Source organism: Dunckerocampus dactyliophorus, chromosome 19 (genome assembly GCF_027744805.1).
Source record: "Dunckerocampus dactyliophorus isolate RoL2022-P2 chromosome 19, RoL_Ddac_1.1, whole genome shotgun sequence".
Taxonomy (NCBI): Eukaryota; Metazoa; Chordata; class Actinopteri; order Syngnathiformes; family Syngnathidae; genus Dunckerocampus; species Dunckerocampus dactyliophorus.
Genome location: NC_072837.1, coordinates 1,597,687 through 1,611,329, shown reverse-complemented (window position 1 = coordinate 1,611,329; position 13,643 = coordinate 1,597,687). Strand labels below are relative to the sequence as shown.

Genomic DNA, 13,643 nt, shown 5'->3' with positions numbered 1-13,643 from the left:
CATTGTTTTCTGCGTGTACAACTAGAATTATTCTATGTAAAATTTCATTTTTCGTCGTGTTTTTGGACGTTAAGAGGAGAAGCGGCATAGAAAATGGATGGATGGATGGAATTGGATTTAAATGATTTCCCATGGGAAGAATTGCTTTGGTTTTACAACGAATTAACAAGAAAAACCGACAGTGGTTGACTTCTTACACTGTACGGCCATTTAGAACGTTCAAAGGCTAAAGCTTAAAAGGGTTTATGATGGCGACTGTTTGCCTCTAGAACATTAGGTTACATCAATTTACATGATTTGTTCTGGGGAAAATGACGCTGACGATCTAATTAGTGATTCATTTCATCTTCTTCATAGCAAGCAGAAAGACTCCATGAGATATAAAATCCAGCATGTAAAGACGGCAGGTGTCCCTTAGATGGAGAGATGACTAATACGCTTTAAAGGCTGGCAGAGAGGAAGTCAAATGAATAATTCAAAGAAAAAAGGAGGCGGATCCAGCAGGCATGAACATTAAATATGTCAAATTTGATGACACAGACGAGCATACTTGCACACATTTCACATTCAAGACAAGACGCAGCATTTTTCTCCCCGCCATGGCTGTAAATCACTTTGCAGCCAGCTTCCGCCACTGAGATTAACGCCACTTGACAATCTACTCGGCTCCCAAGTTGCCCTTCACAACAGAGCACGGCTCCACTCAGCCACTGCGTGGATGTGTGCCCTCGCCTCATTGGCTGCTGGGATCACGTAGAAGAAGCCAGCGTCGTGCAACGCAGGCCTCGCTCTGCTATCTGCTCCACTGACTCTTTGACTCTGATAGCCTGGTGCTGCCACAGGGACCAACCGTCCAGCAGGGACACGCTGTGAAATAGTCCACCAGGAACCTGGATTTACAGTTGGGTGTACCCCGCCTCTCGCCCTGAGTCAGCTGGAACAGGCTCCAGCATACCCCCACCACCCTAATTAGGATAAGCGGCATAGAAAACGAATGGATGGACGATGGAAGTGGAACATATGTAATAAAATAAATGAATAAATGCAGTTCTTAATGCAGTCTCGGGTGGCTAATCCAGCGCCTCATGTCACAAGACCATCAATATTTTCTTACAAAAAAAAAAGCAAAATGCAAATAAATTCAATCGCTGGCTCAATCAGTGCCTCATAAAAGGTCACAACATGAATAATAACTCTAAAAACCTTGTAATGTTACGTTATCATTTCAGAGCAGGTAGTGAACGTGCAGGTCACAACTAGTCCAAGTGTTGCGGAATTGCTGGATCGTGTATTTGCTGACTTTTTATGAACCTGTGTGCGTCAGCAAGTTTCACTTCCGTTTCCGGGTCATGTGATTGTTGTTAGGAACTGTTGCTAAGTGGTTGTTGCTTGTTGTTCAGCAGAGAGTAAACGCTTTATAACACTTAATCCTCGGCTCCTGTCTCGTTCTGAACCGCATCCCCACACTCGGTGACCCTCGACTCGAGTAATATGTTGACCGACAACGATGGCAACGGCGCGGCCATAGCGGTGGAATGATGACACGTGTGCCTTCATGGAGTTCCGCCACATAGCGCTACTGCGCATGCTTATACACGGATACCTCTTGTAAATGGAGTAAATCTTCTAAGCGTGCATCCCTTTGAAGGAATCTTTCAAGTGAGTACAATGTTTTTACTTGCTAATGCTATATTAGTGTATTTTCTCATTTATTATATGTTTTAAGCTGCAACGTGTTTGTTTACACTACAAGCGATTAAACAAGACATATTAGGTTATGATATCCACGTTAGCACGTGGAAAATGCACTTGAATAGTGTAATGTGCTTACACATTAGTTGGATAGCTGCAAAGCCACGTGAAATACACACAAAGTCCTCACACTTCAGGATGCAAAACCCTACGAGGGCACACGAGGCCGCTAACGTCACTGCTGGCTACGTATGCCGCGACGGTTAAGTTGCCCGACTTTTGGCAACACATCTCAGGCCTGTGGTTTCAGCACATGGATGCCCAGCTCCAACTGTGAGAGATAACACAGGACATGAAAAAGTATTTCCACATAGTGGCCGCGCTGGACCTCTTCTTCCTCTCACACCGTAAGACGGTAAGACAGACTGTTTTAGCGGTGTTGAAACTGTGACTTCTTCAAACCGAGGTGTACCGTGTAACCGGCCCATGCATACTTATTATAAAAGAAAAAAAACTAATTACACTGGCGCCTTTATGTGACGCGACTCGCCTCAACAGGCACATGCAGTAATTTCCCTCATTGCAACTGCGGTTAACTTCTTTTTACACTTGCATGAAAAAAGAAGAAGCAAAAACGCTACCAAAGCGGAAGCGTGTTTGGCCGTAGAGGTTTTACCGTACATCAAATGAAAGACAAAAACATAACCTTTAGCAGAGATAATAACAACAGGGAAACCTAACCCACCCCACTTACACCTGTAGGGGCGAGGGTAACAATGGAGGTCCGAACAAAGCAGTGCCTAAAAAAGGGCTTCCATTCAGGTATTATGTTCTCTGCAAAAATAACAGCAGGGACAACAACACTATTGACGTAGCCAAGCCACTGCTACAAGTAAGGACGTACAATGATGTCCAAATGAGCACTATTGTAATGTCAACCTTAAAACGTAGGTCAACTTCAAAGGCTGACGGCGCATTTAAATCGCCACAATTGATGAACTGTTTGTCAAAAAGTTTACTCCAGCCTTTTTTTAAATTCATTTATTATTATAACTTATTTTTTCTTTTCTTCATCAGTGCATGAACAAAACTTTTGGACATGTTGAATAATGCAAATGTAACCACCGTCAATGTATAAAAAAAATACCATAATACCACAAGACAGCGGTACAAGGGGAATAACAATGTACACCTACTGGCATCATAGTGACAGGTCCAAATTAGACTTGCATCAGCAGTAAACAAATCCTGGATGGAACCACTTTTTGCCTGAGATGAACTGTGGTTACACTGAACCAACTGGGCCTCAGTCCTCTCTGAAACACACACAAATAAATGACATTTAATTACTTTGCTGTGTTATTTTCGGACAAGGGACACTATAATGAGAAAAAGATAGTGACGTAAACACGAGATTTAAATGGCTCAGGCGTGGCTGTGAACAGCTATGGTGGAGTTAACCCGACGTCCAGAAGCAATTAAATTAACGAACGAAATAACATGTTGGCATTTAAAGTGGATGACAGTAATTCTACTTACCAATGTCAAAGTGGAGTCATTGTTTCCTGGAGTGAAGAAATAAATGTTGTTAAAAGGCCAAACCAGCCGACTGTCATCCATCCATCAAGCTACCAAGCTAGCGAGCTAAACTAACTAGCACTGTCGCGCGAAGATGTTAGCCGCTCGAGCTGCTTCCAGCTGCGGCAAAAACGACTGCGATGTTTCCGCTCTGGTGGGCCGTGTAGCTCGGCGCTGGCTGGATATCAACACCCGCCGTCGACGGGGGAGGCAAAATGTCACCGAATGTTGTCAAGAAACGTAGCGAATCATCGTTAGCAGGCTAGCCCCGTGCTAGTCCGGCCGAAATCGACGGTGGTTGGTGTTGTTGACTTGGTGGAAGGGGCGGTGCTACGCAGCCCAGTGGCACGTCAACTTGGAATGTCAGGCATGTTAGGAAAACACTTGTTGGTCCATTTCATACATTCAAAGATCATTATTTTGCACTTTTTTTCCAGGGTAAAAGTAATGTGGGAAAAGGTGATTCAGTTATAATAGTATATTAGTATCAATGAGAGAAGTGAGAGAAGGATGTTGGCTAAGCTGACATCCACATGGACAACACCTCTCACCCCCTACATGACACTGTGGGTTCCCTTAGCAGCAGACTGTTGCACCCACGGTATAAGAAAGAGAGGTTCCGCAGGTCCTTCATACCATTCATATCAGGCTCTACAACACCTGCACCACCTGAACCATGTTGTAGTCACTATGTATTCTTTACTTGCGTATCTTGCTTGCTGCTGTAACAAGTGAATTTCCCTGCTGTGGGATTAATAAAGTACTATACATACTTGTACATACAATAGTCTTAGAAGTTGTGGTGGCTTTGCGAGGAACGCCTCTAGATCCACATCCAAATTGCATACTTTCAGGGTTCTGCTCAAAGTTATTAAAAACAACAATTAAAGTCTCCCTTAAAATTAACTACTTAATAACAAACACACTCGTATATAATTTTTGATAATTTAAGACTTCGACTTTGGTTCTGACATGAACGTTGCACAACAGCACCTTCATCTGGACAACTCCTGCAACTACAGACACCTCAAAAACAAGACAAATTCAATTGAGGGATTGTGAAGAATTATTTGTTTATAGGAGAGACGGTTTTTGTAAAAATCTACTTTATGTATTTCCAGGAAGTAGTGTGAATTTTTCAGAATTTGATTTTCTTCTGTATTTTTTGTTTCGTGGTTGTGTAATCATCACATTTTTGCATTTGTTAACATTATTCCAGAGAAACACATGGAAATGTTGTACATGCTTGTCTAAATGATCCAGTAATTTAAGACTGGAACGAAGCGCAAAGACAACTTTTCCACACGGAAGATGAGCACTTGAGTAAAGCATAAAATGAATTATGAACTCAACATTTTGCATGCATTTTTACATTTGTATACATTTAAGATTTAGGTGTTTCATGGATGTTTAAGAAGTGTATTTTTTATTTAATTTTTGTGACACGGTGTTCAATCCAATCAGACATTTAGCAAGCCTTGCTAAATAAAACACGCAAGTAAGGTCAAGTATTTACGATCTATGTATTCTTTTCACTTCCATTGTTTACAGTTCGTGATCTTCGGGGTGGTAGAGTTCGCTCATGAGTCTGTAGATGTAGGACGGCGCATGTCCGCCAATATTGGAGATGAATAGCGTGATGAGCTCAGGTGGGACGTAGTCAAAGACGGGACAGTGCGCATTCACCTTGGAGAGGATCTCGCCTACAAGACAGACGGTTTACTGTGAGGCAGAATACCAAAGGCTTGGATTTGAAAAGAAGGAGAAGCGTTTACCTTCAGTAAATGGAAGCACCTCGTGAGGAGAGACAAACTTATGGAAGGTGTCCTCCTCATTCGGAAACTAGGACAAAATGGCTGATTAATATCCTTCCGAACATTCAAACTGTGCAAAATAATGCATCTTCCTACCTGAGGCGAGAGCTTGAACATCGGAGCGCAAACAATGAGCGGCGTGGAATGGTGCTTAGCAGCCAGGGCAAGCGTGTGAGTCCCGTTGACGGCCCTGAGGCCTCCGTTGGCAAGAACCGTCTGTGTCCCGATGATCACCTGACACAAAAGAGACACACGGGTTGCGTTCCTGGCTCCGGCATCACTCTCCTGTTGCGTTGCATTACCTTGTTCACACGAGACATGACCGCAAATATGGCAGCGTCTGCAATTACCGTCGTCTCAATGCCAGCTTTTGACAGACTGGTCGCCATCTCGTGCCCCTGGTGAACACACAATACATGATCGTCTTGAACTAAGATATATATAGTATATTCAAATTACATCATATGTCAATAACAGGTCAAAAATCACAGAATTTTATATATCGGATACCAGCCAGTGTGGCTGTGCGGGCGTATGTTAGTAGACCTCACTTCCTTAAGATCTGCTGCTGGGCGTCTTTTTGCTTGGCGGTTAGCACGCCTGACTCTCATTACGAAGGCGGTGCGCGGGGCATGCAATAAATGATATGACTGTGCTGTTGTGTGTGCATAATGCTTTTGTGTTCCGGCAATCAGGTCTGGTGCTTGTGTGTCTCACCAAACATTACAGACACCTGGTGACCGGTGTACAATGCTACATATCGTCGCAGCGTCTTTGAATGCATCTTCTGCCATTCTTATGCTTGAAAAGGTGCTTCATTTAGGCAAAAACATACGTAAAATATGCTCAAATATGCATATTTTTTAACTTTTATTGACTTAAGAGGCCGTATTCAACCACGAAACGGCATGATTTATTAATTCATATATTTATGAAAAAACACAACAGAGTGAACCCGCAAAATTTGAAGCGCAAGTGGCAGGGGACGACAATATTTATAAATGATGAGTGCAGTACGGGCAACGCACGACCGATTTACTCGACACACATGGAGTCCGTGCGAAATATCTCAACATGCGTTGGCCGCACTGATGACATACGTGGAGTGCACATGTGGCGCACGACACACGTATGAGAGACACACGTCGGCCGTACGAACACGTACAAAGTGCGTGTTGCAACCTAAAAAAAAAACAAAAAAAGCAAGTGCCCGTAGAGTTTGTTTGACATGACAAAGAGCCTCTGCGGCCAGGTTACGGCTCGAAAATCAGCACGTCACATGCACGCCCTCTGTGCGTTTCTTACATGTGGACCGGCCATAGGAGCCCGTATGACCGGTTGTGACCTAGGCTTTATATTCAGGGTGGTTTTATATTCATGTCCATATCGTAAGTGCACCTCACCTGACAAAAAGGTGCACACTCTGCAACGATGACGTGGAACTTGCGCTTGCGGGCGGCGTCTTCCAGGAAGGCCTCCACGGTGCGAGAGCGTCCGATGGTCATAATGACCTCGTTGGAGTGGATGTGCTCCAGAGCCTGCATGGCGATGTTGTCGGTGGTTCCCTCTGGAATACACGGCGTCGTTAAAAGATGGATGTTGCCGAGGAGGCGGGGAAACCACTCACCCAGCTCTGTAAGCAACTCATTGATGGCTTCGATGACGTTAGCTTTGAGAGGAGCAAAATGCTGCCTGAAATTCTCCTCGCTGAGACCCCCAGACGTCAGCAGCTTGTGGAGGGATTCCTGCTGGTCCGTCTCCTCGCTGCTCCCTCGAGACCTGCGACAGAAAAGGAAAAGTATGGGTCATACTCAAAACAACTCATTAGCATTACAACTTCAGACACACAAAACGGCGTGTTCCCAGTCGGGCTTACGAAGAGCAAATTCCAGCATGAAGGCTACATTTTGGACAACACGCTTCCAACAAAATGACAAGGGGTCCAAAGCAGTCACCTTGCATACTCCTCTCTGATTATCTTCAGCACACGTCTGATCATGTTCCCAACGGTGGTCTCTGACGGTTGGGCATCAGCCATTCTCCTCCCCTCCTTCCGGATGATTTCCATTAGATCACCTGAATCGTTATTAATTACATGTTCTCACTTGCTCTCTGCCACGTACGTTATACATTTTTCAACTATACAATACATCAAACTAGGCGCTAACAAACGCATAAAGACATATATTTATATCTGACCGGACCTGCACTACTCCACCGAGCCTGGGATGTGATTCTGCGGAGCAAGGATGTCGTTTCCCGGGCTGTCTCCGCCGAGCCCCGCAGAGGTCCTATCCCGCTGCCCCCTCGCTTCAGGTCGGACAAAAAGGCCTCGACTCTCTCCGTCAGGTCCGTTTCTCTATCGCCTCCCGGCATTCTTAGATTAAATATGAACCACAATAAACAACAAATGAAGTTAACGCGTGGGTTTCTAGTTTAGCGACAAGTCGGCCATTTCAAACAGGAAGTGGTTAGCGAGTACCACCGGGTGACGGTGCCTGAGACTGCTGCTGATTGGCTGAAATGTCACTAACGGTTGCGTCATCTTGTCAGGCAGCAAGTAACGTTTCGGTTTAGGCGATCAAGAAATACTATTAATTATACATCGAGTCTGAAAACTTAAATAACTTTTTATTTGTATTTATTAACTCGTGATTAGAAAGCTTGTCTTTCGTGGCAAGTAATCCATCAAGGTGTAATATCCTACACGATTTTTTTTTTTTTTTTGGGGGGGGGGGGGGGGTCGACGATAGTTTAAATGAAACTAGCATTAACACTATCTTTTAAACTAAAAGCCCTTTTTAGATTTATGTTAGTCTACAATATACGTTAATATTCCTGTGCTGTGGAGTAATAATTGTGTACAACACCGATATATATATGTTTATATAAATAAAATAATTTTGACACAATTTTCACCATATTTATGTAAATCCATCCAATATTTTATTGAATAAAAGCCCAACACAAGTTTACAAAATTTCTGTCAACAAAATAAAAATGATAGTGCACAAGGCACAGGTTCACTGTTAAAAAGATAACTGACAGACGCCTTAATCATTAACCTTTACCAGAATACCATTTTTTGCCTGCTTCATGACAGATTTCCATCTAACCAAGCCTCCTAAGGAGAGAGAAAATAAACCAATACATTGGATGGATCTGCAACTACTGTAATTGGGAAGAGATTTCATTTACCAGTGTTTAACATTTAGGTTGGTCGGGCCACTTTACCTAGCTGTTAAATGCAAAAGATGACTTGATGAATGACTCACTCATGGGGTGTTTTGAAAACAGAAAAATAATCTACATGAGCAGTGACCCAAGTCAAAAAAAAAGATAAAGTGTAGATGTGACAAGGGGCCATTTACAGTATGAAAAAAACAAAGTAAAGAGTGTAACACGGCTAAATGCAAAGATGAAGCGACTTATCACAGAAGTATAGTGGTTGCCAAAGAAGTAACAACAAACCACAAGTTCATATAGCCTTCACTTGATAAAAAGGGGCACCAAGGACCTGGCGAACAAAGTGTTTATCAACAGGAGGGCGAAAGACATTCTCATGGCACATCCATTCAACGGGAGCTTGCCAACAAACATGACAGAAGGAACAAGCTCTGACTTGGAAAGCTGGAACAGAAGAGTGCAGACGGAAAGGTGACGTAGGTGACGTACTATGACGCGTCTCACAGTACATTTGTCCCCACGCAGTGCTTTACTCATGTTTCAAACCACAAAACAAGCAGGCCAATATTTGCATGTGTTTGTCTCCTTTCCACAACTGGACAACCATGTGGGAAAAAAAACAACAATTAATTTGAGCCCCCCCCCGCTAAAACTTGCCGTCCAAGCAGAATGGATGTTGGCCGAGCCCCCCCCCCAAAAAAAACAAAACAAAAGGAGCTGGAGGATGATCTCTACTCGATCAGCTTCTTTGCCTTGAAGAAGCGGCGCAGGTAAAAGACCTGCCACGTGGCCAGCCCGATGAGGCAGCACATGGAGAAGATGCTGAAGTACAGCACGCGTGTGTTGGTGGACTCTATAAGGGGGAAACCATTGGGATTATGTGTTAGATTTTCAATACATTTTAAAGCTATAATGACTTTAAGCTCACCATTGGTGTCCCTCATCTCCTCCTCTCTTTTCTTCATGTAAGCAAAGTCACTGACGATGGACTCAGACAGGTCCTCTAGTCTCCTCAATTCCACCTCCAGAGGCTTCAGCTTCTCCACCTTGGCAATCTGAAGGAGCAGCAAAAACACTCGGCAGCAATTCCATACTTGCAAGTGTTTTGAGTGCACAAGTGAGTAGTTGTGCAAAATGCAGCACGCCGTCAGCACTCAAGACACCCCAAATGGCGAGTGTGCAGCAAAGGCACCTAACCACCCTCAATCATCATCTTGGTTACGGGGCAAGATGGTGGCAAGGGGAGGGACAACTCCAGGGTGATTGCAACACAATTAAAAAGGAGAGAAGACGGTCATTTCCAGTAAGTGTGCAATGACAGTGATGGATTTGGGAAAACTCGCACCCCCAGGACCTAAGTACACGGTCTATATCGTATACATATTGAAGAAGACTGTCCAAAGTATTGGATTTGAGAGACAGACGCTAGTCAGACAACTTGCAGACACGCAAACATGTGCCAGCCATTACACGTTTGTCCAGCAGGTGTCAGTCTTACACTTTTCTATGCAGCAACAGGAAATGGCTTTCAGGTTCATGTAAATAAATGTCAAGGTTATGTTTGAACCTGAGGTATTTCTTGAGTCAAATCGTGTGTTAAAGCGTCATTGGGGGTATGCTGAGGGTCTGTACCAGCTGTAGCCAATCTTTTCCTGCAAAACTTCTAATCCTGCTACTCTCCAAAGAACATCAAATTCTGTATAGTTCATTTTAAAACGAAACGCAACAAACACATAAGTGCTTTGGTCCATTAGCATGGAAGCGTCAAAATCTTATTTTAAATTTTTTTGCAACTGCTGTGACGCAGAGCGCCCAGCTTCGACTCCAATGTGTGCAATTTGACATGACGTATTCACTAAACTATTTTTCAATTATTTTTTTCCTTTAACTTATGGTTGCTCCAGGTTTTCCTTGGCGTGGCCGAGCTCCCGGTGGTTGGCGACCCACTGTAATTGGTGGTAAATGGCCCTAATTGATTGGTTAAAAGAAAGCCACGAATGGCTCGCTGAATGGGTCACTTCAGCTCCTTACGCAGCAGAGACGCCCCCACAAGCGCTCACTGCAAACCCACAGAATTGCGCACACTTGCCGAGAACAGGCACACGTCATGTTGGTGCGCCATGTGTGGGAAGTTATATCTGATTCTCAGCGTTATCACTGTGGGTGTACTTATCAAGTGTTGCAACGTTTTGTGGCTAAAATAAGAGCTGTACCGTCAGCATTGTGCCAAATATCAGTGTAATAGATCAGAGACTTACAGGGGTGATATTCCAAGAAGGGTGAAAAAAATAATGGATGCACAGATAAAAAGCCCTACATAATATGCCTCTCACAGTTATTCAACGCAGCTTATATTCTGTTTTACACATGAACAATTACAGGCATGCAGTATTGTCTTTACAAAACATGCAGAGACAACATCATATCTTGTCAAAGCATCTTCCTGCTGGAAAATACTGAGTGAATTGACTAGTGAGGCTCTGCTGGACTCACAGCTGCAGCCCCTTTTCCCCTGCAGATAGCGCCATTAAAAACACTTTCTATTCAGGTTCCCATAAAAAACAACAACTTACAATTAAAGCACAGAAAATAAATCCATAAATATGCAGGAGAGTGAATGCTGAGCCGCAAATAGGCAGGGGTCTACTGTGTATCGGTACTAAACAAGTCAGTGGTTATGACCATGTAGCTCAGTAAGTGTTTAGTTGAAAAGCCAGGTGCTTGTTCGAAACAGTAAGGCCGAGAACTCTTACCTCTTCGTAGTTTTTGGCCTCCACACCGTGCTTCATGTCCAGGTTGACCAATTGGTCTGGCACTCTCCCAGTTCCTGTTTAAGAGCAACAAAGATTTTATTGGCTACATGTTGCTACAATTGTTACTTTGTGGTGCAGAAATAAGCAATGAGGTGGTGAAAAAGCACAGGGCACTTGATCCATCACTGGACACTTACCCATGGGGGATTTGCTCTCAAAGCACACCTCAAACATGTCGTAGTCCTCTGTGGTGAATGCAAACTTCCCTTTGGTTGCATCTTCCTTGGAGTAGAGTGTGTGGCTTGAGGAATCTGTGATCTACAGCATCCAAACAAAAGAGAAATGTTACATAGAGCATGAAAGTGCAGCACTGATTGGGAAATCGCCAAACTCAATGTATTCTTTACCGACACTTGAATACCTGAGAGTTAATGTAGCACATATGGCCCTTTCAACGAATACCTGTATGTGCATGCGGCTACAAACACGCGTCTGTTCTTTTCCCATAGACTATTTGTAGTTTGTACAATATATGGGAGTACGGCATTCATGGCAATGCAGCAATAGAATGTACTTTTACTACATAGCCCCTAAAGAGGTGTTTGCTTCATGTTGACGTGTATCTAGCTAGGTGGCTAGCGTGCTAACGTCACTAGCTAGCTAGCAGCTGCCATTTGAGGGTATCGTAAGACTGACGTGTACACAGCCCAAAAAATGCCTTTGACATTGTTTGACGTACAATAAAAGATCCTACAAATGATATGTGCATGAAACGACATTTGAAAATGTTAGGATGGTGCTGTAAAGTGTACAGTAGTGGTTTACGCCAGTTAGCTAATACTTATTATCGTATTAAACCAGGAAGTCGTAGTTTGGGGCCTGAGTTAGCGACAAGCTAGCCGCACTTTCAATTTTCCTTATCGCCTCTTTTCCCTTTTACTTTCAGAAGACTACTGTGGTATATTAGATACAACACTGAAGCCTGAGGTGCCCAGGTGGTTGGGGTTGACTTGTAGCTGCTGCTACTACTACTACTACTACTACTACTAGTAGCGGCGGCTCTTTCGCTCACCTTCAGGTTCGTTTTGGTGCTCGGCTGCTCGCTTATCTCGTACTCTCCCGTGACGAGCACGTCTTTGTGGATCTCTTCCCGTAAACACTTCCTCGAGTTGACGGGTAAAAAGAAAGAGATGGAAAACGCCGATTCAATGAGAACCGGTAACAGAAGTAACGCCGACAGCCGAGCCATTGCTACTCTGTCGCTTTGCCTCTCAGCCAACCAGCCTGTGCCAACGAGCCAGCTTAACAAAGTCTTCCTCTACACTGACAACCGCTTTCTTCATGGCTGCAGCGCCACTTCTGGCTTGGAAGAGAAACTGCACTACACGTCACACTTCGCCACATTTCATGTTACATTTTCTGTATTTCTGCGTACTGTACATGTAACCTAAAGAGATTGTGTGAACATTTGGTTTTATTTTCTACCCATTTTGATGTGTTCCATGAATACGAAATTTGCCAGCAGATATACAATTTTACTACTGTACATTTTAGCGGCCACATAACACAAAAACCAAGGCTTCTTCCTCACTAACGACAAAAATGAACCCATTGAAAATGCTGCTTTTATTCAACATTTAAATAAACGAATCCAATCTTTTATGCTGTTTAAATTTGAACTTGCCTTCAGTTTTAAATCTGCATATTTGTCCGCCAGATGGCGATATTTTTGCCCATTCAGAGCATGCAGCAACATTTCTCACTTTTTTACTGAAATAAGTGTGTGCCAGAATGATGTGGATGGAAAAAAAGAGAAGAAAGTCATTCTAACATGAAAAAAAGTTATTTTATAAGAATAACCTCGTAATATTTTGAGGAAAAATGTCATTTTATTAGCACAGAGTTGAAATATATATATAAAAAAATTGAGACATAATACTCTGAGAAACAGAACAAAACTAAATAAAATTGTAATTTGTGAGAATAAAGTTATAATTTACGAAAAGAAATTTGAAAAAAACAAAACAAAGTTGATACTAATAACAGGCTTTTTCTCCGATGCCACAAAGCTGGGATGCAGTTTTTTCTTGAAATATTCAGGATATAACTTGCTAGCATGCTTGCTTTACAAAATATCAAAGTGGCAAAGTCGCATCCTTTCATCTTTCACCCTGTGGCCCTCGCTGAAAAAAAGTTTGGACACCCCCGTCGCAGAGCTTCCTGCCTGAGGTTTAGGAGGTCAGTGTGGTCCTGTAAAAAGTCAGTTAAATATTAACTTGATACGGGTCACATTCAATGAACCATTCAAGCGCTTTTAGCAGTACAAGCTGATATCATCACATTCCAGCTGAAGTGTCAATCACGTTCATATTCCGTGGAGTGCATCATCCCGGTGATGGCTCTTCAAAGCCGCTGCAACTCAAGGATTAGGCAATTACATAAAAACTGTCCAGTTTCCACGGAGACATCCTTGTCCCTGCTGCCACGACACGAGGCGGGGGCACGCTGCCGAGTCCGAGTTATTGGACGGAGAAATCCCTCCCGTGTTCACTGCAGCCTAGTGCGTCAAATAGCTTCTAAGAATAGCACGTCTCGGCGCTACAAAGATCCTTAAATATCA

At 43.3% G+C, this 13,643-nt stretch overlaps 2 protein-coding genes across 2 annotated transcripts; both read right to left on the bottom strand.

The window, feature by feature from the left end:
- Positions 1–2,887: 2,887 nt before the first annotated feature.
- eif2b2 (eukaryotic translation initiation factor 2B, subunit 2 beta) lies at positions 2,888–7,568 on the bottom strand. Its single transcript, XM_054762109.1, has 9 exons — positions 7,289–7,568; positions 7,040–7,160; positions 6,712–6,863; positions 6,488–6,651; positions 5,387–5,482; positions 5,181–5,318; positions 5,046–5,112; positions 3,232–4,973; positions 2,888–3,008 (listed from the first exon to the last, which is right to left on the bottom strand). The coding sequence occupies exons 1-8, from the start codon at positions 7,458–7,460 to the stop codon at positions 4,816–4,818; spliced, it is 1,068 nt and encodes a 355-aa protein (XP_054618084.1). The 5' UTR covers positions 7,461–7,568; the 3' UTR covers positions 2,888–3,008; positions 3,232–4,815.
- Positions 7,569–7,996: 428 nt separating this feature from the next.
- tmed10 (transmembrane p24 trafficking protein 10) lies at positions 7,997–12,340 on the bottom strand. Its single transcript, XM_054761721.1, has 5 exons — positions 12,096–12,340; positions 11,221–11,341; positions 11,024–11,097; positions 9,199–9,325; positions 7,997–9,123 (listed from the first exon to the last, which is right to left on the bottom strand). The coding sequence occupies exons 1-5, from the start codon at positions 12,270–12,272 to the stop codon at positions 9,002–9,004; spliced, it is 621 nt and encodes a 206-aa protein (XP_054617696.1). The 5' UTR covers positions 12,273–12,340; the 3' UTR covers positions 7,997–9,001.
- Positions 12,341–13,643: the final 1,303 nt, after the last annotated feature.

Excerpts from the sequence above, each read along its gene's own strand:
- eif2b2 (XM_054762109.1), bottom strand. The coding sequence starts at position 7,460 with ATGCCGGGAGGCGATAGAGAAACGGACCTGACGGAGAGAGTCGAGGCC. Across the intron at positions 7,161-7,288 it reads GGCTCGGTGGAGTAGTGCAG|GTGATCTAATGGAAATCATC; the intron begins GTCCGGTCAGAT and ends ATAACGATTCAG. Across the intron at positions 4,974-5,045 it reads GGTGCTTCCATTTACTGAAG|GCGAGATCCTCTCCAAGGTG; the intron begins GTAAACGCTTCT and ends TCTGTCTTGTAG.
- tmed10 (XM_054761721.1), bottom strand. The coding sequence starts at position 12,272 with ATGGCTCGGCTGTCGGCGTTACTTCTGTTACCGGTTCTCATTGAATCG. Across the intron at positions 11,098-11,220 it reads TGAGAGCAAATCCCCCATGG|GAACTGGGAGAGTGCCAGAC; the intron begins GTAAGTGTCCAG and ends GCTCTTAAACAG. Across the intron at positions 9,124-9,198 it reads GGAGATGAGGGACACCAATG|AGTCCACCAACACACGCGTG; the intron begins GTGAGCTTAAAG and ends TCCCCCTTATAG.